The 24,887-nt window shown below is 43.8% G+C and overlaps 1 protein-coding gene across 1 annotated transcript in view; it reads left to right on the top strand.

Moving 5' to 3' along the window:
• Nucleotides 1-24,887, top strand: part of LOC308311841 (voltage-dependent T-type calcium channel subunit alpha-1I-like) — a gene marked incomplete at both ends in the record, with an annotated part of 172,535 nt that overhangs the window by 94,363 nt on the left and 53,285 nt on the right. The window contains 7 exon segments of the mRNA XM_080758617.1: nt 3,421-3,544; nt 5,219-5,287; nt 13,626-13,804; nt 14,303-14,429; nt 18,907-19,032; nt 19,613-19,702; nt 22,529-22,721. Coding sequence (XP_080614743.1) covers nt 3,421-3,544; nt 5,219-5,287; nt 13,626-13,804; nt 14,303-14,429; nt 18,907-19,032; nt 19,613-19,702; nt 22,529-22,721 — 908 coding nt within the window.

The following is a 24,887-nucleotide window of genomic DNA, read 5'->3' as shown; positions in this document are numbered from 1 at the left end:
AATGATATGCGCTAAAAAGCGGTGACATCATCGTTTCTCAAAAGCTCCGTTTCGCATGACCACACAGCTCCACTGATATTTGGCCGAAAATCTTCACTTATTTTATCCATTTCCAAAAACCTCCATTTGAGTGGCCGAAAACGCCGTTTGCGTGTGGCTGTGAAAGGCCCAAACGCACAAAATAATGTGCGTTTAGCAAAAGATCCACATACGTGTGGCCTGGGCCTTATAGGAACAGCCTCTCTTCTCCTTTCCGGTCAGTCTTCACTTCGACCCTCCTGACCTTCCCATCTTCACTAGGAAAGGTGTTGGTAACCAGCCTGACTGGCCCAGTCGTTCCTTTTCATTTGAGAACGTCATCCCCTTCTTGTATGTTATAGGACTCCCGGTCCTCCACTTGCAGCGACCTATAGAAGGCCACTCATCATGTACTCCTTCCAGCGATCCCAGAATGTGGTTGCTAGATTCTCAGGCGGCACATAATTCCACTGACTTGCTTGTGTGGACTGCCTGATGCGTTGCCACGTGGTATGAGAGCGTGTTCCCTGTTAGTAGACAAGCGCCGTCTCGGAGAGTGGAAAGGGAAGGGGGCCGCCCCAACTGTTGGAGTCATCCTTGGTGAATCCCTGGTCCATAATGTGGAGAGAGAGAGACCTCATCTTCGACTGAGAGCGCCAGTTTATTGTCCTCAATCATGGTGTGATTGAAAACATGCTTGCCAAGACCGTCTTGAGCTGGCTTCCCCAGAGGTTGAGGTGTTCACCCATGTGAACCTCTCTCTGACGTGGATGCTACTTTAACCCATTCTGACCTGAGATCAGATTCATACGAGGTTTCCACTGGACACACACTGGTCTGATTAACACATTCTGACCTGAGATCAGATTCTAAAAATGTCAGTCGTTCTTCCATTTTTCAAAAATAGCAGACCTACAAGCTCGTAGCGCGCCACTCGGTGGCGCGCTATGAGCTTGTAGATCTTCTATTTTTCAATAGCTAAAGCATAACATGATGCTAACACCATAAATGGGTTCCCCTTCAGAATGGGTTTCACAAGGCTCGAAGAAGCTCCAGGATGTTGCTCTTGAAAGTGTTCACAGAAGGTCTGGTATGGGCTCCACTGAGGCACACGTCTCCAATAATGACCCATCCTAAATTGAGGCGTTATGGGCATATGGCGAAGCGATGGTCCGACATGCGCTGCTCCCGTGCTTGCGGTTAGGGTTATAGGTTATAGGATTGAGGTTTCGGATCAATATGCTGTCGGAAAAAAAGACCTGCACCCGCGCTGTGTGGCCCGTTACACTGGTTTTCGAACCTCGTGAACGCGTATAATGTCCTTTCCAAGCAGCAGCAGGAGCTCTGCCAAGGGGTCAAGAGGCGGTATCTTGGAAGCAATGGCTTAAAGATGAGGATGGTGAGTAGCAGCTTCTGGCCTATATAGGGATTTCCTCTCGGTTACTATAGGAATCATGTTGCACTCAATTAGCGTCGGCAGTGCCATAGATATCCCCCCCCATCTACAGGCTCTTCGTCCGCTAGTGACTGCCAGAACACGTATTCAAGGTGTAAGGAGAGACCGTACACTGAATGTTGAACGTGTCAAAGAAGGCAGACGTGTCTAATGACGAGTTAATCGTGGTCATCCAGCATCACATAAATCTTCTTCGTATACGCTCTGGATGCCCTTTATAGGATTATACACGTAGACCAGACACATTTTTGAACATGACTTTCCGTGCAAGCCTTCTCCACAGACCTTTGTGCAGCTGTAGAGTTCTCCTCGGCCTGCTCCCCGCCATGCCCATCCATCGTATGAATGGGACACCACTGTCTGCCTGCCCAGATCCATATAAGTGCGGATCCAAATTGACGGTCACCGCTTTCATATATGGATTATACGGGGAGTACGACCATGTACGTAGGTGGCATATTTCGTACCCTAGCGTGTACGATTATATTCGTAGAAAGCAGAGAAAAAGTTTTAAAAAGGTTTTTCAAAATACAAAAAAGGCAAAGAAGTTTATAGGGATAAGAGGAGTTTAGGGATAAGGGGTAAGGCACGTACGAAAATCGGGACCACAGTGTGACGACCTCACTGCCCCATGTCTTTAGCTATCCCATCGATACGTTATGGCAGTATGTGTGCCGTTTGTGAACGAAGCCGAATGAATCACAAATATGGTGTCCAGCGGGCGAGCCTGGAGGCTTGCTCGGGTGCATATATAAATACTAGTGTGGCACACTAGTCTATGCCTCTTTTGAGTAAATGGAAATGTGAAAAGTGTCCAAAAGTTCAAGGCATGGCAACCGACCTCCTCAACGTGCCAAGCTCTGATGTGCACTGCTGCAGACTACAGAATACACACCTGTCAAGCCCTCTCTCCCCGTGTGGCTTCCAGCGCGTTCTGATCTGTTGAAAAGGGTTGTTTTTTGGAGGTTTCTTGTCACAGCCTTTAGCCTTCCCTGTCCAAGGGCTTGGTGCCAGGCCTCCTGTCCTGGCATAGTGCAAATGACACATGTCTCAGGGGGATGGCGGTGAACAAGGCCGCATCCAACACATTTTTCCGCTTCATTTAAACCATGAATCTGCTGGCTCTGCTGGCTTGAAATGGGATGTTACTGTATCTTGAAAAGCATGTTTCTAGCCTATAAGCCAGGGGGCGATCCTAGAGTCTGCCTCGTGGCGAAATTGGATGCAATAACTCGTCTCGAATCCCTGCGGTATAACTGATAATTACCTGCTTTACTGTAAATCGCTCTGGATTAAGAGCGTCTGCTAAAAATGCCTAAATTGTAAATTGTACTCGTGATTACACATTTTTTGGTTTGCTTTAAGCCCAACCCTTAAGGTTGTTTTAATTGTCAAACAGTTGGTGATCTCTTTTTACTTCGGTTAGGGAGACTAGTATAATAGACAGTGAGGTTGCTTCATCGTGGTGCTCACTCTCACCCGCAACTTCTTAACCCATTCTGACCCGAGATCAGATTCATACGAGGTTTCCACTGGACACACACTGGTCTGATTAACCCATTCTGACCTGAGATCAGATTCTAAAAATTTCAGTCGTTCTTCGATTTAAAAAAAAATAGCAGACCTACAAGCTCGTAGCGCGCCACTCGGTGGCGCGCTACGAGCTTGTAGATCTGTTATTTTTCAATAGCTAAAGCATACCATGATGCTAACACCAAAACGGGTTCCCGTTCAGAATGGGTTAAATGGCTCTGGACGTCGTGCGGCTAAAAAGCTTACTCTGTATGCAAATCCACTCAACGTGTATACTCCCCACTACTCTCTAATATGCAAAATACAACACGGAGTCATCAGTATCGGTATGACATACTTCCAACCTGTCAAGTCAAGTCAAAACCTCCACCTCCTAATCTCTCTCTCTGCCCCCCCTCCCCCCTCTACATCAGGTTCAGAGTGCTCTGCCAGACTATTATTGCTCATAAACTCTTCGACTACGTGGTGCTGGTTTTCATCTTCCTCAACTGCATCACCGTGGCCCTGGAGAGGCCGAGGATACTGCAGGGCAGCCTGGTAGGAGGAACTGTTGTTGTTTCCTTGCTTGTTTAACACATTTAGTACCGGAACTGCATCAAAATAAAGGCGCTGCTTGCGCCAGAGTAATCGCCAGAGTAGTGATCGCTTCAATTTTGAAAGCCATGAACCGGAAATACTTTCTTAAAAAAGTTGACTGACAAAGTGCCATCACAATCTCCGATCATCTTAATATATTTATATACGCTCCAAAAAGAGTTCATATTTTGCGGGAGAGACGGATGAGCAGAAACGCAGCGCCAGCATATCGATCCATTCATCACCACGGAGAGCGCCCTGGATGAGGAGATACGAGTCATTCTTTCCGCCGCGCTAACATGGGAGTCAATGACAAGCTAATAGTTTCACAGAGCGTTAGCATACGGCAAGCGAAAAGCGAAATGCCAAAAAAAAAAAAAGTAATTATTCTGAATATTATTATCTCGCCCCGCGTCGTTTGGACGTCGCTAGGACGTCCACAGACGTCTAAGGCACCTCTCGGTTCCAATCCTTATGACGTTTCAGGACGTATTATGTACAAAATGTGTTGGGACACTTCACCCTTTTTGCAAAAAAAATATATGTTAATGACGTTTAGAAGATTTAGAACACTTTCCTGGGGGTCTTTATGTGTGTAATATGTGGTTTTTAGATATTTTAGATTGTAGCAGTGAGCCTGTTGTCTCTGATGTCATGGACACTGACTGGGCTCACTTCCTTCCTGGACTACATGTTTGTCTCAGTAAGACAGCTCTCCCCCCCCCTATCCACAAGGAGGAGCAGTGCACCAAAGAATTATGGGAATTGTAGTCCAGGAGGGTAGTGAGACCAGTGTCCATGACATCAGAGACAACAGGCTCACTGCTACAATCTAAAATATCTAAAACCACATATTACACACATAAAGACCCCCAGGAAAGTGATCTAAAGCTTCTAAACGTCATTAACATTTTGCAAAAAGGGTGAAGTGTCCCTTTAAGTATAGCCCATTTGCGCTATATGCATTCTGTGGAATAATTATGTCAACAGTTTGTTTTTGCCACTGAAGTGTTTTCTTTCTCTTTTTTTTCTTTTCTTTTTTTATATATATATATTTTTTTGCTTTCAGCTAAGTGGCTAATAATGACGACCTTCTCCCTTCAGGCTCTTTCGGTATTAGAATATGCAAAATGAATATGGTGATGAGCATTTCTCACAGCACAAAGGCCTGCAGTAAACAAAAACCTTAAAAATAAATGTATTTGATTAGTGTTACCTGTTAATGTGCCACATAACTGGAAAACGATGTTCTACGAGTTCCAGCTTTTAATGAGCATTTAGGATTATTATTTTGTATTTTTGAATTATTTCTCTCTCTCTCGCACGCACACACACACACACACACACACACACACACACACACACACACACACACACACACACACACACACACCTTGGGCTGTATTTTGCGTGTCTTAAGTACCAGGTCTTATTACTTAACTTAAGACCTGGAGGCGTGATCAATGCCATTTGGCTATTCTGAGTGGCCAAAGAGCATTGACCACGCCTCCAGGTCTTAAGTTAAGTAATAAGACCTGGTACTTAAGACACCCAAAATACAGCCCCTTGTTTCTTATTCTTCTACCCACATAGTAGGAGATTCCTCCTCTGATCTGTGTTCATTTCATTCCACAGGAAAGACTATTCCTCACTGTCTCCAACTACGTTTTCACAGCCATCTTTGCAACTGAGATGACCGTCAAGGTAAGAGTCCTCTCCTCTCCTCTCCTCTCCTCTCCTCTCCTCTCCTCTCCTCTCCTCTCCTCTCCTCTCCTCTCCTCTCTTTTATGGACAATTCTTAATCAATTCCACATGTTCTATTATCGATGGGCAGCTTAGATAATGAAGTTAATTACGAGGCTATCTGTCTTCAGCTGCAGGGCCTCTTAATTAGGCCCAGATATTCCATTACACACACACACACACACACACACACACACACACACACACACAACACATGTGCTGACCTGCGTAAATGCTGACACTGTCACGCTAAAATAAGATAACACACATATAGCGTGTGCTGCACGAACGCTTGCGTGCACACACGCACATGCGGGCGTGCTCTGCGCCGCTCACTCGGTTTTATCCACTAATCACAGGACACAAAGTACAGAGAGTCATCCATTATTGAACGCCCTCTGTCTCCAGGCATTCTCCAACAGCCGCATGCAGAAGCCCCTGCACTTATTTATTTATTTATGACCCCGGATAATGAATACATCTGTAATGATACAGCATGTATGTACCAGCGAGACACTGAGCTGGGTCACACCTATATAACACACTTCTTGTTTAGTGGCCTTATTATTTGTTTCTGTTGTTCATCACTGCACTTGCTCTTTTCTTCCTGAATGATGTATTAACTCTCTCTGCAGTCTTTTCCATTACTGGCTCATCGGCAGCGCTGAGAATAATGTTGAGCATTTTCAGTTTTTTTTCGCTCTGTCCCTCCCTTCATCCCTCCCTTCATCCCTTCATCCATCCATACATCCATCCATCCATCTGACCAGTGATGGAAGAAGTACCACATATAATAATATTAATATTACTTTATTTATATAGCACCTTTCATGTCATAAAATGCAACGCAAAGTGCTTTACAGGGCAAAAGAAGATGAAAACACTAACGTAAAGTAACAATTAAGCAAGCAAAAACATAGTGGCCTTAACATAATAAAAAAACAATAGCAAAGAGCATAAAACAACAATAATAGCAAAGATTTAAAAAAAAAACAGCAGTAAAACAGGCAAGGCTTTAAGAAGAAACTGGTTGAAAAACTCAACTAAATGCAAGAGTAAAAGAGGTGGGTCTTGAGCTGTGAATATGGCTACGGAGGGTGCCTGTCTAAGCTGTAATGGGAGTTCATTCCAGGCTGTTGGCCCATAGAAGCAGAAAGCTGCCCTTTAGGCACCTCAAGCAGGCCAGCAGTGGAGGACCTGAGGGGGCGGCCTGGGACATAACTATAGGTAGACAGTCGAGGAGGTAAGACCATTTTACAAAGCTTTTTTAGAGCTTTCTAAACCAGGAAAAATCAATCCTAAAAACTACTGGAAGCCAATGTAGTGAGGCTAAAGCTGGGGTAATGTGTTCGAGTTAAAATTCTAGCTGCTGCATTCTGAACAAGTTGAAGCCTGTCAGTTGATTTCTTTGGCAAGCCAGAGAATAGTGCATTGCAATAATCGATACGAGAGAAAACAAAAGCGTGAACCAATGTTTTTGCATCGTCCGAGGATTGATATGTTCTAATGCGTGCAATGTTGATCCCCAATCAATAATAAGCCCCAGGTTCCTTACTGTCGAGTTATTTCCTACAGTCAAGTTACCAAGTCTGTTTCTGATTGATTCTTTCTGCTCATTTGAACCAACTATGAGAACTTCTGTCTTGTCCTCGCTTAGTTTTAAGAAATTCTCACTCGTCCAGCATGTAATGCTGGATAGACGGGTCTACAGTGGGTCAAGGGCAGAGGGGGACATCCAGGGCTACAGCTAGCTGAGTATCGTCAGCGTGAAAATGAAAATTCACTCCATGAGCGCTAATAAGTTCTCCCAGCGGCAGTATGCTCAGAGAGAACAAAAGAGGCCCCAGTGGAATACCAGAACTGATGATGTGTGTGTCTGAGATAAAGTCAGCTAGATTGACAAAATAGCTTCTTCCCGACAGGTATGAGGAGAACCAAGACAGGGCCGTGCGTGACCTATCTTTAATATATGCTATACTTAAGTAAAGGTATCAATATTGCAATGTAGATAGATAGATAGATAGATAGATAGATAGATAGATAGATAGATAGATAGATAGATAGATTCATAATGCACTTGAGTAAAAGGACAAAAGTATTGGCATCAAAATATAATTAAAGTACCTAAAGTAAAATAGTCATTGTGCCAACAAAAATCTTTTGAAAAGAGCCAATCTAAATATTAAGCTCACAATGTGTCGCATCGCAACGGATTGAGCTTCATGTAGATCTGCTATTTTCAAATGGCCAAAATGTAAATAGGGCTGAAGGGGTTAGTGTGTTTTGTTATAATAATCAAAATCTACAAAGTAACTAGTAGCTTGTGTTTTCAAATAATTATAGTGAAGTAAAAAGTACAATATTTCTCTCTGAGAACAGTGGAGTGGAAGTAAACGCATAGAAAATGTGAAAGTACCTTAACTCAATGTCTGCCAACGACCTAATTGACCTCTTTTTTTAGCAACTCCCACAGCGCCAACGACGTCTTTATCGTCTTTTTCAGACGGGTATAACATTGGACAAAAAAAACAAAAAAAACCTTTTTTTTTTTTTTTTTTTTTTTTAAACAAAAAAATGAAAATTAAAATTAAATAAAAAAATGTATAGAGACTGGCGCTTAGGGACTTTTTGGCACTTCTTAAAAGCGATGGATGAGTTAAGTACAGTTCCTGAGTAAAGGTACTTTCCACCACTGAATCTTTGCTCCAATCCACCCTTATCTCTCTCTCTCTCTCTCTCTCTCTCTCTCTCTCTCTCTCTCTCTCTCTCTGTGTGTGGTGCTGACTGTGAAGTGTGAATCATTCCTGCGTGAACATTGTAATTCCTCACCAAGGACCTGTAATTAAAAACAAGCTCACTGATTAGACAATTTCCTGTTTCTGATACACTGACCAACGAGCACGCACGCACGCACACGCACGCACGCACACACACACACACACACACACACACACACACACACACACACACACACACGCGCGCACACACACACACACACACACACACACACACCACGTGAGCTGACCTGCATAAATGCTCACACTGTCACGCTAAAAACAATATTCCACATAATTTCCACACCATCTGCATTTACAGTAATTAACTGCATGTCAAAATGGTCCTGTTTAGATAAACTCTGATGAGTCTACTGTAGATCTACAGTAGGTCGGGAGGAAACTACCTATAAATCCATTTTAGTTTTTTTTTTGTTGTTTTCATAAATCAATGCTATTGAACACCCTTTATACGTCTTTGTGTTGGTTAATTAGCTATTGAACCAATGAAAAGTAGTAAAATCCGCTTCAGTCTGCGTCTCATAGGAGGGCTGTGGGCAGTTCAGAAACCCGTCCACCAGTGACAATCATCGTTAGGCAGATTTTTTTATTATCGTGAGAACGATGGCTTCCATCCTATATTAAAAATATATATATGTTTTCTTCATTTCCTGAAAAATGTTCAAATGGGTGGTAAACTATTATAAAACAACAGTGAAAATAGCTATATTTTCTCCTTTTGTTTACCCAAATGCACAACATTGTGATGCCATGGTTGACAGTAGCTAATGAATGTGTGTGTGTGTGTGTTACAGACCAGAAAATGTGTCTATTGTCTGTATATACTGTATATGATGTGTGTATGTCACATGCACAGGGATGGTCGTAAATTTGAGCTTAACCCATTCTGACCTGAGATCAGATTCATACGAGGTTTCCACTGGACACACAGTGGTCTGATTAACCCATTCTGACCTGAGATCAGATTCTAAAAATGTCAGTCGCTCTTCGATTTTTCTAAAATAGCAGACCTACAAGCTCGTAGCGCGCCACTCGGTGGCGCGCTATGAGCTTGTAGGTCTTCTATTTTTCAATAGCTAAAGCATAACATGATGCTAACACCAAAATGGGTGCCCGGTCAGAATGGGTTAAATGCAAATGCTGGTGGGTGGCAATTGCCATTATCCCCTGGGCGGCCTGGGACCTCAAATGATGCCCCTGCCTTTTTCAACTGAAAACATGTATTCTATCAACCTGTCTGTGACATTTGCAAATGTGACCGACTAGTCACCACCCAGGGCAAGGATAAGGACACAACACAGGGCAGATTTCTTAAGTAGACTGGTTTATTTCTCTCAGTTCAGGGAATAATTCACAATAATATTACTTTACACAGGAGAGCAGATGGCTCTCCACTGTCCACAAACACTCTCTTGTGTTTGTGGACATGACTGATTTAACCTGTTGTGCCTTGATCAAGTCCATGATGCACAACAGGTGCGTATCCACACCCAGCTCTGACCCCAATTCTAGTTTGACTCAGGCCAGGTGTGACTGCTTAAATCAGTCATCCTCTATCTCACACTGTCCATTCTGCTATTTTGTATTATTTTTCTCTCATCTCATTCCGTCAACATGTTCTTAATAGCCTATACTGGTCATTCTGAATAATGTTGCACTGGCCTCCCTGCCCTCAACGATTAAACGTGAACCGTAGCAGTAAATGGCTGGGTAAAGTTCAACAGATATCAACTGGGTAAATCAAATGAATACCAATAAATAAATAAATAAATAAAAATTATAATTACTATTCTGCAAAGCTGTCTTATCACTAAATGCAGCCTTGCTTAGTGCATTTATGGCATATAGGTGCCATTGTGTGCAGCCCTAATAACTGAAAGAAAAAAGTCCCAGTTATTATGTGTGGGGTTCTGACTATTACCGCATTTCCATATTAAAATGTTCTTTAGAATGTAGAGCAAATCCACAGTCAAGCGACCCTGTCCTTTTTTTAAATATGCACACATTATGCCTTTAACCCATTCTGACCTGAGATCAGATTCATACGAGGTTTCCACTGGACACACACTGGTCTGATTAACCCATTCTGACCTGAGATCAGATTCTAAAAAATGTCAAGTCGATTTTTCAAAAATAGCAGACCTACAAGCTCGTAGCGCGCCACTCGGTGGCGCGCTATGAGCTTGTAGATCTGCTATTTTTCAATATCTAAAGCATAACATGATGCTAACACGAAAATGGGTTCCCGTTCAGAATGGGTTAAAACAGTATTACACATAATTACGACAATGTTTTTTTTAATTTTGCATACAGTGCAAACATCACTATGCTTTAAAGCAAATCCAAAGATCTCGCTAGGGAAATGCCCAGGAAGCGTCCGTACTGGATGCCCTATAGCTGGCTCATTTCCTCGTAAAGGATGACTGAACTTCTAACCCTGTATCTCTAAAGGGGAGAGAAGCCAGCCTCCCTCGACGGTGTCATTAAAGTTACTCGAAGCAGAGCGGCGCACCAGGCTGGACATGTATACATACCGCCATTTTTTATTGTAATTCAGACCTTGTTTACCTCTTGCCTAGACAATGTACCGGAAGATAAAATGCGTGGCAGCTATTTGCGCTTGTTAACAGATAAAAAAAACGACTGCGAGGAATGTCGGGGAGAGGTGACGTGATAAGATACAGTATAAATAAATACAAACAACTACAGCCGCAAGCATGCGCGGTGCTGATGGAAGGGTGCACGCCGTTGTGATCTAAAGAAAAAAAAACATGGAGAAGACCATTCTATAACTGCAAACCATTATTCTCTCCTGGGGGCCGTAAATGCCGCCAGACTGTAATTTGATTTTTGATTAAATGTGGCGTGTGTCATGTATCACCCAAGGGGTTTACCGGCCGTGTGGTTGGGGTTGTACATCAGTGCCCTTTTGCGCACAGTGGTAGGTGCTTAGAGCTCCTATAGATTTCCCATGCCTTATGTTTCATTAGACCAGCATTTGATCTGGTAATGGATGCCCCTAAGCATTACACGGGTCCCAACGGGGGCTTCCCTGGTGCTGGCTCATATTTATAACGGAGCAGTTAACCCATTCTGACCTGAGATCAGATTCATACGAGGTTTCCACTGGACACACACCACTGGTCTGATTAACCCATTCTGACCTGAGATCAGATTCTAAAAATGTTCAGTCGTTCTTCGATTTTTCAAAAAAATAGCAGACCTACAAGCTCGTAGCGCGCCACTCGGTGGCGCGCTGTGAGCTTGTAGATCTGCTATTTTTCAATAGCTAAAGCATAACATGATGCTAACACCAAAAGGGGTTCCCGTTCAGAATGGCTTAACTCACGGTCTGCCCTGCCACAATGTGATGAAAGACCCCGTGTATGGAATATGACAGTGAATCACCGCTGTGCAGGGATCTCTTCGGCGAAAATAACTGTTTTTTTTTTTTCAATGCGGAAAGTGAGTTGAATCGTTTTGCTGACAAACAATGCTGCTATAGAGAATCGAAAGGCACAGAACTTCTCAAGCTGACAAACTCGGTTACATTTCCTCCCTCTCCCACTCTCTCCCTCTCTCTCTCTCGTCAATCAGTCTCTGCCACTCTGGTTTCTTTTTCTTTCTTGCTTTTTTTTTTCTTGCTTTTTTGCATGCTGTGGATGTTTGATAAAACAAGGTTGGCATGTTGCCCTCTGTCTTTGTCTGTCTGTCCTGCCTGCCTGCCTGCCTGCCTGCCTGCCTGCCTGCCTGTCTGTCTGTCTGTCTGTCTGTCTGTCTGTCTGTCTGTCTGTCTGTCTGTCTGCCTGTCTGTCTGTCTGTCTGTCTGTCTGTCTTTTTTATATTCAGCTATTAGTGTAGATTTATGTCTTACACAAACATACACATTCCCACTGACAATGAATGGAGAATGTACGTCATATGTACAAATCGGTATTTGTGTGTCCGGTATAAATTCAATGGTATAAATTCCCATTGACAATGAATGGAGAATGTTACGCGATAGTGTCTGAGCAAATCGTCATGTCACATAACGATGACGTACGACGATAAGAGCACGTGCACGGGTGTGACTTTATTTTTTTTATCCTGTATTTATTTCTCTGTATCTTTCGTTCCGGTCCTTCCTCATTGCCTATAGTCATGGTTATACCTCCGTCATTTCAAGCTCTTCCCGTCAGTTTCTGTACTCGTCTCTCGTGGGTCACGCCTGCAAAGGCAGCTGCTGACTGATGTGGCGCACAAACATCTGCCTCGACAGACTTTCCATCCATCCGTCCATCCGTGCCAATTCAATTCCTCTCGTACATTTGTTATCCTTTATTTTGTTCCCCCTGCATGCTGTAATTACATATCACTGGTGGTCTGACTGATGCCAGAGACTCCCAGCCTCAGAGACGTGTGGATGTCGTGTTCACCATGTTAATGAGTCCAGTAAAGTCTGGTTTATGTTAGGAGCAACATTTGGAAATAACGAGCGATAATATCCCTTTTTATTATTGTTCATTATGTGCCAAATGACTCTCCTAACACAGACCCCATTTAAACCTGGATTTATTCATTTACAGTATGACTTTATAGTTCAAGTGCACGATGTAATGAACCGATTTAATTAAAAGTAATGAGCTGAGAATTAATTAGTTGATTTAATAATGAAAATGATCACATTTGCTGTATGCGAGGTTCAAACTGTTTGTACTTTGAAATTGTCGATAGTACATAGAATACCTATGTGCTATCGACAGTACATAGAAGTACATAGAATACCTTCAACATTCAATGTTGATTTAGTGATTTAGTTGTAGCAAGTACCAAAAAGTAAGTAAATTCCTCAAAGAAGGTCTGACAGAATGTGGGTTTTAACATTTTTGAGTGGTGCAACCACTGTTTGTTGGCATTTTAACCGCAATGCAATTCTAATTTGCATAATTAAATGATTGACGTTTGGAGGATTCCCCGCATTCCACTGGCAACGCTATGAACTGTGGGTAACTCCCTTAGCCAAAGTCTGCATCGATGCTGACTTTCGGAAAAGGGTGCAAAGAGCGCTGTCTGAGCCCTCACTGACTTCACACGAACGCGAGCCTATATAAGTCTGTGGCTGATCAGTAAGGGAGCGGAGTGGAATTGGGCCACTGCAAATAGCAGCAAGACTGATTAGCATTAGCTAATCAGACTGATGGTCTCTCTGACTGGTTGAATTGGAATGAGATGATGAGAGGGGGCGTGACGACACTAGTGTGACTAGAACAGGAGAGGGACAGTTATATATATAGGCAGGCATACATGGAGACTGGAGAACAACAACAACAACGATGAACACACACATGCAACCACTCGCTCACACCTCATTACAGACAGACAGACAGACAGACAGACCAAACTTCCACTGCCTCTCTCCACCACATGTACTCTGTTCCATCTTCAAATTCTGCCCATCTCAATTGGTACTGGTGGAAAAGGCTTGATATACCCATATTCTCCTCTCTTGTGCCTGTCTCCAGGTGGTGTCCATGGGTCTGTATGTGGGAGAGAAGGCTTACCTGCGGAGCAGCTGGAACATCCTGGACGGTTTCCTGGTGTTCGTGTCACTGATTGACATTGTCGTGTCCATGGCGGGCGGGGCAAAGATCTTAGGGGTGCTTCGAGTTCTCCGGCTGCTCAGGACACTACGCCCCCTCAGGTATAAGGAAGGAGGACAGCTGCCTTAAAGGTCTCATGACATCCACATTTATTTTGTATTCATATTTTGTATTTTCTTTTTTTTTGCCTCAATGAAATCTAAAAAAAATCTAAACACCTAAAAAAAGAGGCGACGATGCACAGGAGAAATTACTCAACAGCGACACCCACAGGCAAATAGGTATTTTATTTTCATTGCAGCTGGAAGAGCTTCCAGACCTCTTAATTTGAAGGACCACGATAAAGACTTTAAATTAAAAGTATGAATGTCATGAGACCTATAAATTAGATGTCCTGTGTCGTCACTTGTTCCACATCACTATATTATGCTTCTCGTGTTCTTCATCAAAATGTAAAATAAACAACTTGCCCTATCGTAAGATATTTCTTATATTATTTATTTGTACCATTTGTACAGTTCTCGCTCGATCTCATATTAATGTCCTCTCTCTCTCTCTCTCTCTCTCTCTCCCCCCCCCCCCCCCCCCCCCCCTCCCAGGGTGATCAGCAGGGCTCCAGGTCTGAAGCTAGTGGTGGAGACCCTCATCACCTCACTTAAACCTATCGGCAACATCGTCCTCATATGCTGCGCTTTCTTCATCATCTTCGGCATCCTCGGTGTTCAGGTACGCATCATCATCATCATCCATCATCAACATGACCCCCACCCCCCAAGCCAATCTCACAAGTGTTTTAGTACATATTGTAATTTCCAGAGAGTCGAAGCAAATGACATTAATCAGTGAGTTACCGCTCACTGCAGCCTCTCAAACAGACCGCGGTGTCCTTATTATCTCTTATGCTTTCTTCATCGTCTTTGGCATATTGTCCACGACCAGGTACACGTTCGTCATCATTACTGCGTCAACACACAGCTCCTGCTCCAGCTGCCATCCAAACAAACAAGTATAGAATAGACCTGGGATAACTGCTATATTTTCTACCTTTTCCCAACAGGAAAGTTTCGTGAAAGTGTGAGGGAAAAAAACAGCCACATAGAAACGTCCTCCTCTTATGAGGCTTTCGCCGCCGTAGTCTGAAAACTCAATTTTAGCCCACAGCAGTGACAGCACTTGCACTAGCCTCGACAACCTTACAGGCGTATGCAAAGGCTAAACGTAGTGATGCACCGAATATTCGGCCGCAGAAAATATTCGGCAGAAAATGTCTAAAAAAGCATTTTCGGCCTATTCGGTTTCGGCCCGAATAGGCAGAAAATATATCACCGAATAGTTTATGCAATTAATGCATTCAAATGAGCTGAATAAATGTTTTATGGACCCATAACAGTGATTATTATTGAAGTTAAGTTTTGCCATAACCATAAATCAGGTAGCTTTAAGGTACGGCAATGACGGCAATGGTAGGCAAAAATATATACAATATTAAATCTTTTCAGTTATTCGGTATTCGGTTTTCGGCCAACTGTTTCTTATATTCGGTATTCGGTTTCGGCAAAGAAAGTCCCTTTCGGTGCATCCCTAGCTAAACGTATAGTAATTTAGATAGCATTTTATGTAGCACTCTATAGTGTATATACTCATAGTTTCATTGTATAGATATTCTACTTGCTCATGATCCTTGATGACTATTTATATTTCATCGAGACACTTCGGCTCAGATTGACCATAGACCATTTATTGCAAAGCTATTAATTGCATGTTAGTATGGCGGTGTGGCTCTGCTCATGTGATGTACCGAGACAGCGGATTTAAAGAAGCAGTTTAGATCACTAGGGGGAATGAACGAGGGGGAACCATGCGTTGTACACACATATAACCCTCCGTGCCGCAATGAACTAACGCTACGCTTGGAGTATTTGATATATTAGCATACTTGTTCTTGCTTATTGTAAATCACTATGGATTAAGAGTGTTTGTATGCCTGACTTGTTTACTTAAAGGTAGAGTAAGGGATTTCACTCAAAAAACCTTAGGTTTCGTTTTTGGCTGTGGGACCTAAGCCTTCGTCCAATCAGGATAGAGAGTCAAAAACGAAACCTAAGGTTTTTTGACCCCCAGGGGTTAACTGGGGACAGGGAGGAACTCCTTATATGGTCAGCACACTCTATAGTAGAGAGGATTATCACAACAAAACAAAAAAAAGTGATATTTGAATTAAGTGAAATCACTTACTCTACCTTTAAATGCCTAAATTGTAAAGTGTAAAAACCATCATAGCTTGGATATTGAAAAGTTTTGTATGAAATGATGTATTGACATTTACAGTATATATCAGATGTCATTTAGTTTAAAAGAAACGTGTGTAATCAGACTTTTGAGGGCCTGCAACACTGTACAAACTTGACTCGCATACCGTCTTCCATAACAACGTGATGTATTAAAGTACAGCATTTAGTTCAAATGATCTCAATGAGGTCACTGTCCCTGTAACACAAAATGCATGTTTCTCCTCTGTATAGCACATGGGTTTCCGCGGATCCTTAAAAAGTCTCACATTTTACTTTCAAAATGGTGCAAGAACCCTGTAGTTCAGAGGTCTCTCTCTCTCTCGTCACAATTCCGTGTCCTCGTTTCTCCCGTTGAAAAACAACGATCTTGCTATTGACACCTTGCTGACGCAGCGAGGACAGACTGTGCTTTCGGCGACCGCGTTCAATCCCATTTGATCCTCTTGAATCTGTGAATCGAGCGTGATAAGAGAAAGTGCTGTCACGGATCGAGGCGGAACGCCGTGCCAAATGCAGACACCGACAAGCAAAATGCTGTGTACTGTAGGTGAAAAATAAGGTCTTTATTCAGACGAGGCAGGGGTTATAAGACACAGCCGTAGGCTGGTGTTTATTCAGACCAGGCAGGGGGTTATAAGACACAGCCGTAGGCTGGTGTTTATTCAGACGAAGCAGGGGGTTATAAGAGACAGCGGTAGGCTGGTGTTTTGGGGCTCAGAGATATGTGGATGTCCATGGTGGTGGGTGCCTTGGAAGAGGAAAAGGGCTGGCTGCATGCAGGCGGCTTGGCAGACTAGCGAGGCAAGTGGGCAGGCAGGTAATCTGTGAATAGCACAACAGCGATCTGGCTGTTGGCACAAGGCACTTATCTTTGTAGTGTCATGGAGATGACTTAAGATTATCTTCAGCGCTCGGCCTGAGGGCTGCTGATAAACCGTGCAACACCCTCTCATTTGGTATTGGTTTTGTGTATTACAGTACAGTTCCACAGGCACAGCAATATAAAGAACAGTATAAGCGGCGACAGCTTATATTATTTGTTGGCTTTTTAAAACATTTATCTGGCTCAACCCAACACAAATAGTTCTGCAACTGTACTGAGAGTGGACTGTTGCCAAAGCAGTATATAAACATTTTGCACACTGGCTTTTCCTGCTACTTATTGTCGGGCCACATTTTGGTTGTTTCCATTTACTGTGCAATAAGAGTATATGTTGAGACATTAGATTTGGTGACACGGCTGATTCCAATCCAGGCTTCTTTCCTTCCCTCCGTCCTCTACCGTGATGAGCGTTCATAATTGAAGTTATTTGTGCATGGGGAAAACCTGCATCATCAAGTCTTTTTTTTTACAATACAGCTAAGATGGATGGCGAGTGGCGACCGGCCATTAACGGTTATTAGTAAGGGGCGCACGATTGTGAAATGATGACCGATCTCCCATTATTTGCAGGGTCATATTATCTGCCGATACCGATTATGACCGTTTCCGATATTATACAGAGGACCACAATGGAAACAAGCCTATAGGCCCTAGTATAGGGGCTTATTGACCCAAAGCCTGTTAATAAAGTATTCAATCAATCAATAAATAAATATCATATTTGATTCGGCTTTTGTTCTAGACTATTTGCGGTACCAGAAACATTTGATTTCTATTGAACTCATTGATGCATTTTTTACATTAAAAAAAAACCTTTTTTTGCTGGTGAAAAAAACGATACAATAATCCGTATTGTTTTGAGACCGTTTCCGACGCCGATTTGGCATTTTCATGATTCCGATTATATCGTGCGTCGCTATAGCTATCGGAAAACACCTGGAGCAGATTGTGATGCATAAAAGTCCCAATGGCGTCACACTCCTCCAATCAACGTATACTCGATGATAGCCCTTTGTGCAGCTGCACTGATGACTGCATGCTGATGAGCAGGTGTTGATGATGAGCAGACAGAGACAGAGAGAGAGAGAGAGACATGAAGAGAAAGAGGCAGAGTATGGGATGTGGACAAGAGACTGCGTTCTCCTGTGATCAATAGTGATGAAGCCTGATAACCCCCATGGTGTCCGTCTACTCCCTGACAGACTGTGAGTGTGTGTGTGTGTGTGTGTGTGTGTGTGTGTGTGTGTGTGTGTGCGCGCGTGTGCGTGTGTGCGTGTGCATGCGTGCGTGCCTGAGCTTGCCCGCGCACAGAGTTACTGACTACATTTCCACAGATTTAAGTACTGAATGTAATTGCGCTAGACTGGACTGTCAGAGCCTTTGCTTTAGAGGTTGGGAAGGGAGGGAAGAGAGAGACCGAGCGGATTATTGGGAAAGGCACAAAATGGACAAAAAACACCAAGCAAATACTGAAAGGTTGACTAAAAATATCCAAAACATATTCCTAGATGTCACAGATAAGTCAATTTTGAGACTAATATTCATTGTATCCATTGTCCCTTAAAAGGATGGGAAAATGCAGCAGGAAATACAGTATATAATATATGCTTTCCCCGTGTCATTCATTGTCATATGATTTTGGGCGATATTTCCCCTGTTCTCCACTCCACATCTCTCTAATTCATTCCTTTTCCTAATTTCCTAGCTTACTCTGGAGGAAAAAATAATGTGTTTTAACGTACAGTACAGTGATAAACAGATTTATAACAATTTAAAAAAAATAAAAATAAGGCCGATGCACACCTGAAAGGTTGGTGACAGGTGCGTTTGGTGCAAATGTTCAGAAGGGGATTCTCTGATCATAAAATCGAAGAAAAAGATCCCTCACACTGTCTGGAACTTGTTGCTCTTTATTAAATCGACGTGTGTGTGTGTGTGTGTGTGTGTGTGTGTGTGTGTGTGTGTGTGTGTGTGTGTGTGTGTGTGTGTCTGTCTGTGTGTCTGTGTGTCTGTGTCTGTGTCTCCCAAGCTCTTCAAAGGAAAGTTCTACTACTGTGTGGGCATGGATGTGAAGAACATCACTAACAAATCAGACTGTCTGGTGTCAAACTATCGATGGGTTCATCACAAGTACAACTTCGACAACCTTGGACAGGTATACCGTATGAGAAAAAGACAATGTTGTCTCGCTTCCCCCATATACACTTTCTGTCTGTTAAACAAATAGCGGGCGTTCATCTTGGAGTGTCATATTGACACTGAACACATACATTTCGAAACACCTGCATGCTAGCACGTATAGAACAAGGGTGAGAAGGAGCCGCTGCCCTGTGTGTGTGTGTGTGTGTGTGTGTGTGTGTGTGTGTGTGTGTGTGTGTGTGTGTGTGTGTGTGTGTGTGTGTGTGTGTGCGTGTGCGTGGGGGGTTATATCTCCAATCTTGGCTTTACAACACCTTGGGATCTCCCAGTTAAACTCTTCCACTGCCGTTGATGTATGTATACGTCATTTCAATCCAACGCACCACAGACTGAAAGTATACACATTTGGTATTTACAGTGTTTATTGCTCTTCCGCAACCGGTGAGTGAGAACCTATAGGCAGCATTTTTGGTGGAAACAAGCTATATTCAAATGCCAATAACTATAAGGAATTGAACGTCGTAACACACACTCCATCCACATGTGTTCTTCTAGGCAACGTAAATGTATAAAATGTCATGCATGTCTTCTTCCAGGCCCTGATGTCCTTGTTTGTCCTGGCCTCTAAAGATGGATGGGTCAACATCATGTACCATGGGCTGGATGCTGTGGGCATAGACCAGCAGGTATGACATTAACCACTACAGTAACTACTGTATACGCACATTTACTCAAGTACTGCACTTCTTCTCCACTCCATCTCAGAGGCTAATATTGTACTTTTACTCCACTTCAACTATTTGAAAACTTTAGTTATTAGTTACTTTGTTGCTTTCAACCTGGGAATGTTATTTTAGGCAAACAATTTCAAAACATTTCAAAAACAAATCCACAAGTAGCCTTTTTTTTAAAATATGACTGCTATTATAAACGCATTTATTTGCAATCTAAGACAGCACCCTCTGCTGTTTGTCTCCACTTGAATTTGCCTCATGGGGCCCAATAGAATTAGCCTGGGTTCCAGCCTGATTCGCTGCGTTCCTGAAAATGTCACTGCGCTACTCAGTGTGGACAGAGGCTGCTTGACGCGGATTTCATAACGTCACCCGTTACGTAGCGACGTTGTTGCTGATACGTCATCATCCAGCGCCACTCTGTCCATGCTTCTCACTGTTGAAGTATTGAGAGTAAAAAGTTAACTATTCAGTAGTACACTGTCAGATTCAGTAGTACAATGAAATCACACCCGTGTGAACTGAGTCGTGCAACTCCCCTCTCCCCTACCCCCCTCTCTCTCTCTCTCTCTCTCTCTCATTAGCAGGCAACAGTGCAGCACTATCTCTCTCTCTCTCTCTCTGTTTCTGGCACAGCAGCGCCACTTTTTCCCCTACTGGTACTCATAGTCACACATACATACACATACATATATAGTCACATAGGTTAACACATAGGTTAACACGGACATTGCTGTTCCTTGGAGTGGTTGCACCACTCAAAAAATCCCGGCTGTGTGGGATGAGTTTTGTGGTGGCGAAAATGCATATAACACTGTGGTATTGATACATTTAATGAAGCCATACCAGTAGATGATACTTAACACTCTAATTAGTACCACCTGTTCCTCACTGACAAACTCATTAGAGACTGCCGACTCATGTAAACCCATTCCACCAAACGGTGTGAGTTAACTATAGGATAGAGTCCATTGAAGGACTGACCATCTCTTGTTACTCCTGAAACTCTGTACGCTGTGGAGGGGAGCTCTGGGGGAGCTCTGGAGGGATGACATATATACAGTACAATAAAGGAATGGAGTTTGAATCCTGTTCCTCATGGTTGAGTCCTGCATCTTCTTCATTTGTTTACTTACTCATATAGTAACATCGAAAGCTGCCATTACAGTCTAGTGAATGACAAGGGGGACGCTGCAGTGCAACTGGTGCTTCTCCTCAACCCAGCACCACAGACCAATCGGAAGCCTCGGCTCCATTTCAGCCTGCAAATGTCCCGCCTATACCCGTGGAGAATAGGAGTCTTAGTCTAGACTCTCCAGACTGATTAGCGCAGTGACATTTTCAGACTCGCGGAATGCAGCGAATCAGGCTGGAACCCTGCAGGCTACAATAGAATGTGGATAGGAGAATGTTGGCCCGGTTTGGTCCGCCCTCAGCCTTCCTCTTCCCGGTGGGGTAGTGGTTGTGGCCTCCTGGTATATAATAAGCCAATGTGGAAAAGGGTGCCATTTCTTCTTATGCCTTGGATGGCAATTGGATGATTTGAGGCATTTCGTTCCAAAAATGTGTTTTACAAAAGTCCACCTGTTGGTGGCGCTATAACAGGCCAATGTGAAAAGGGTGGGATATATTCCTCAGTACGAAACGTCCGTGAAAGATTTCACGTAAATTGCACGCTGCGTTCATGATTTGAGGCTTTTTGTTCAAAACGGGCCAATCCTGCCAATGTTAGCCGAACAGGATGGAATATGAAATATCAGACAGAGCTGTCTTGAGCACATGACTATAGAGATACTGTGTAACGATTTTCGGGATTTCTGGACAAAATATGGAGGAGCAATATCAAAAAAATGTGTTTGGCATCTATAGGGAGTGTATGTACTGTATGTGTATGGCTTCACACTGTGCACTATTGCTACGATAATTGCTATCCCACAGTACACTCAACTTTAAAAGAAGAGTGCAACTTTCATCTCTGGTTTTATCACATAAATAAAATATAATATAAGCACATGGAATCTCTGTCTCTGACCAATCACCTCTCACTGTTTATTTTCCTTTTCTTGTTCGTCCTTCAATCTCCCTGCCGTCTTTTCCGATCTTTCTCTATACACATTCTCCTGTCCTCGTCATCCCTGTATCCTCACCTCAAACACTCTCCTCCTCCTCCTCCTCCTCCTCCTCCTCCTCCTCCTTCTTCTCCTCTTCATTCCTGTATCCTCACCTCAAACACTCTCCTCCTCCTCCTCCTCCTCCTCCTCCTCCTCCTCCTCCTCCTCCTCCTTCTTCTCCTCTTCATTCCTGTATCCTCACCTCAAACACTCTCCTCCTCCTCCTCCTCCTCCTCCTCCTCCTCCTCCTCCTCCTTCTTCTCCTCTTCATTCCTGTATCCTCACCTCAAACACTCTCCTCCTCCTCCCCCTCCTCCTCCTCCTCCCCCTCCACCTCCTCCTCCTCCTCCTCCTCCTCCTCCTCCTCCCTCTCCTCCTCCTCCTCCTTCTCCTCTTCATTCCTGTATCCTCACCTCAAACACTCTCCTCCTCCTCCTCCTCCTCCTCCCACACCCTCTCCTCCTCCTCCTCCTCCTCCTCCTCCTCCTCCTCCTCCTCCTCCCTCTCCTCCTCCTCCTCCTTCTCCTCTTCATTCCTGTATCCTCACCTCAAACACTCTCCTCCTCCTCCTCCTCCTCCTCCTCCTCCTCCTCCTCCTCCCACACCCTCTCCTGTCCTCCTCTTCCTCTACCCTCTTATCTTCCTCTTCCTCTTCCTCTAACCCCAGCCGTCGATCAACAACAACCCCTGGATGCTGCTGTACTTCATCTCCTTCCTGCTCATCGTCAGCTTCTTCGTGCTCAACATGTTTGTGGGCGTGGTGGTGGAGAACTTCCACAAGTGCCGGCAGCACCAGGAGGTGGAGGAGGCGCGGCAGCGCGAGGAGAAGCGCCAGCGGCGCCTGGAGAAAAAGAGAAGGAGTAAGTGACCCCCGGGAGAGAGAGGAAACGGACGCGGAATGAAGTGATGAGTGGATGGCGAGGGTGTGTGTGTGTGTGTGTGTGTGTGTGTGTGTGTGTGTGTTTTGTTCTGGAAATAATAACATGTCCATCCGGGTGAATGTATATCTTTAGAAGTTTATTCAGAAGAACAGCAACAAGCAAACAACATCTCTCGGTCTAGCAGGCTTAGCCACAGATAAACATGACCATCACAAAGGTACAATATAATGACTTGTCTTGGCTGTCCGTCCCCCCGTCCCCCCCTCCTGAGACAGGAACTACCTAGTGATACTGTACCTATTCAGGCCCAGCAGGGTCTCATAACAAACAATAGGTGTGACATCATGGTCTTTTACATCCAACTTGATTGGATTGAGACAGGCTTTCAGGCCAAGGTGTCGTTGCTCACAGACACGACAAGACAGACTATAGCATGGAGCAATATACTATATAGATTTGAGTCTTCATATTTCCCACAACAGTGTGCGTGCGTGCGTGCGTGAGAGAGATAGAAAGACATAAGAGACGAAGAGAGGGGCAATGTCTCACGGGGGAGGAGACGAAGCTATAAGGTTGCGTGGGGTACAAAGGAGCGTTATACAGGGACTGGGACAGAGGGTGCACTGGGGAGGCAAATGGGTGAGACACAAAGGGACGAGGAGGAGTAGCACGGGGAGGATGAAGGAGAGACGAGAGAAGATTAACCCATTCTGACCTGAGATCAGATTCATACGAGGTTTCCACTGGAACACACACTGGTCTGATTAACCCATTCTGACCTGAGATCAGATTCTAAAAATGTCAGTCGATTTTTCAAAAATAGCAGACCTACAAGCTCGTAGCGCGCCACTCGGTGGCGCGCTATGAGCTTGTAGATCTGCTGTTTTTCAATAGCTAAAGCATAACATGATGCTAACACCAAAACGGGTTCCCGTTCAGAATGGGTTAAGGGGGGTATAGGACCTGAAGGGTGAAAAGGGAGAGAAATGGCATGGATGGATTACGGGGGATTATAGAAGTTGTGGAATGGGGAGATCAAGACGGAGAGATGAAGAGAGTGGGGAGACTTGAGAGGTGCGAGGAACAGAAAGGTACACAGGGGAGGAAGACGGAAATGAGTGATGGAGGAGGAGGAAGCAAAACAGTGGGATGAGAGGTACATGGAACATGAAGATGAGCAGTATAAGGTCAGTGCGCAGAGAGGGAAGAGATGAACACAATGGTATAGATAAAAGAGAGACAGACATCAAGAAAAAAGGGTTGAGAGACCCATACTATGTACCGTCAATGCATGGCTTTTTATGGCATATTTTTTAGATTTCAACCTTTGTTTTCATTTGGTCCAAAGTCATTCAAATGTCACTGATATCTGAATAAGTCTGACAGTGCTGGCTGAAGATCACCGTGTGTGTGTGTGTGTGTGTGTGTGTGTGTGTGTGTGTGTGTGTGTGTGTGTGTGTGTGTGTGTGTGTGTGTGTGTGTGTGTGTGTGTGTGTGTGTGTGTGTGTGTGCGTGCGCGTGTGCGTGTGTGTGTGGTTAATAAGTCTTGGATGGAGTTTAAATGTATCCTCTGTCATGTCTCGCATCACTCGTCTATCTCTCCTCTTAATAAAATCTGCTGAAAAAAGCCCCCCAAAATATCTTCATATAAAAAAAGAGTGATGAATGACACTTTCTACGACAGCCCATTTTCAGCTAGACCTTGCACATCAGGTAAAGGCAAAAGCAACGTAACTTTGGTAGAAAATTACATGAACATAATGCCAATGCTTCCTCAAAACTCTAAACAAACTAAACACACTACACACACAGTGTGTAGTCATTGACTAGTGACTAGTCACAGTGATTTCAGCTATAGCAACACGAGTTTCTCAGAAAACACTTGCCCCGCTGTGAGCTTTTACTGTATATCTGCTTTTTTTTGTTTATGTTTTTGAAAAGTCTTGAAAGTATTTGAGAATGTTTTGTCGAGGGGTCCTTGGCACAAAAAAGGGGCGAGAAGAACCACTGATTTAGAAGGCATTTGGAGAATGGGGCCTCGAGTCTTATTGGGTTAGAGAGAGAGAGAGATGATAGGGAGACCAATTATGACTTCCAGAGAAGAGGAGGGGCAGAATACGACTGCTTGGTGGAATGGACTCTGAA

Source organism: Protomyctophum bolini, assembly GCF_963924005.1.
Source record: "Protomyctophum bolini genome assembly, chromosome: 3".
Classification (NCBI taxonomy): domain Eukaryota; kingdom Metazoa; phylum Chordata; class Actinopteri; order Myctophiformes; family Myctophidae; genus Protomyctophum; species Protomyctophum bolini.
Note: the sequence above shows the minus strand (reverse complement) of the source record. Positions and strands in the feature narration are given on the sequence as shown.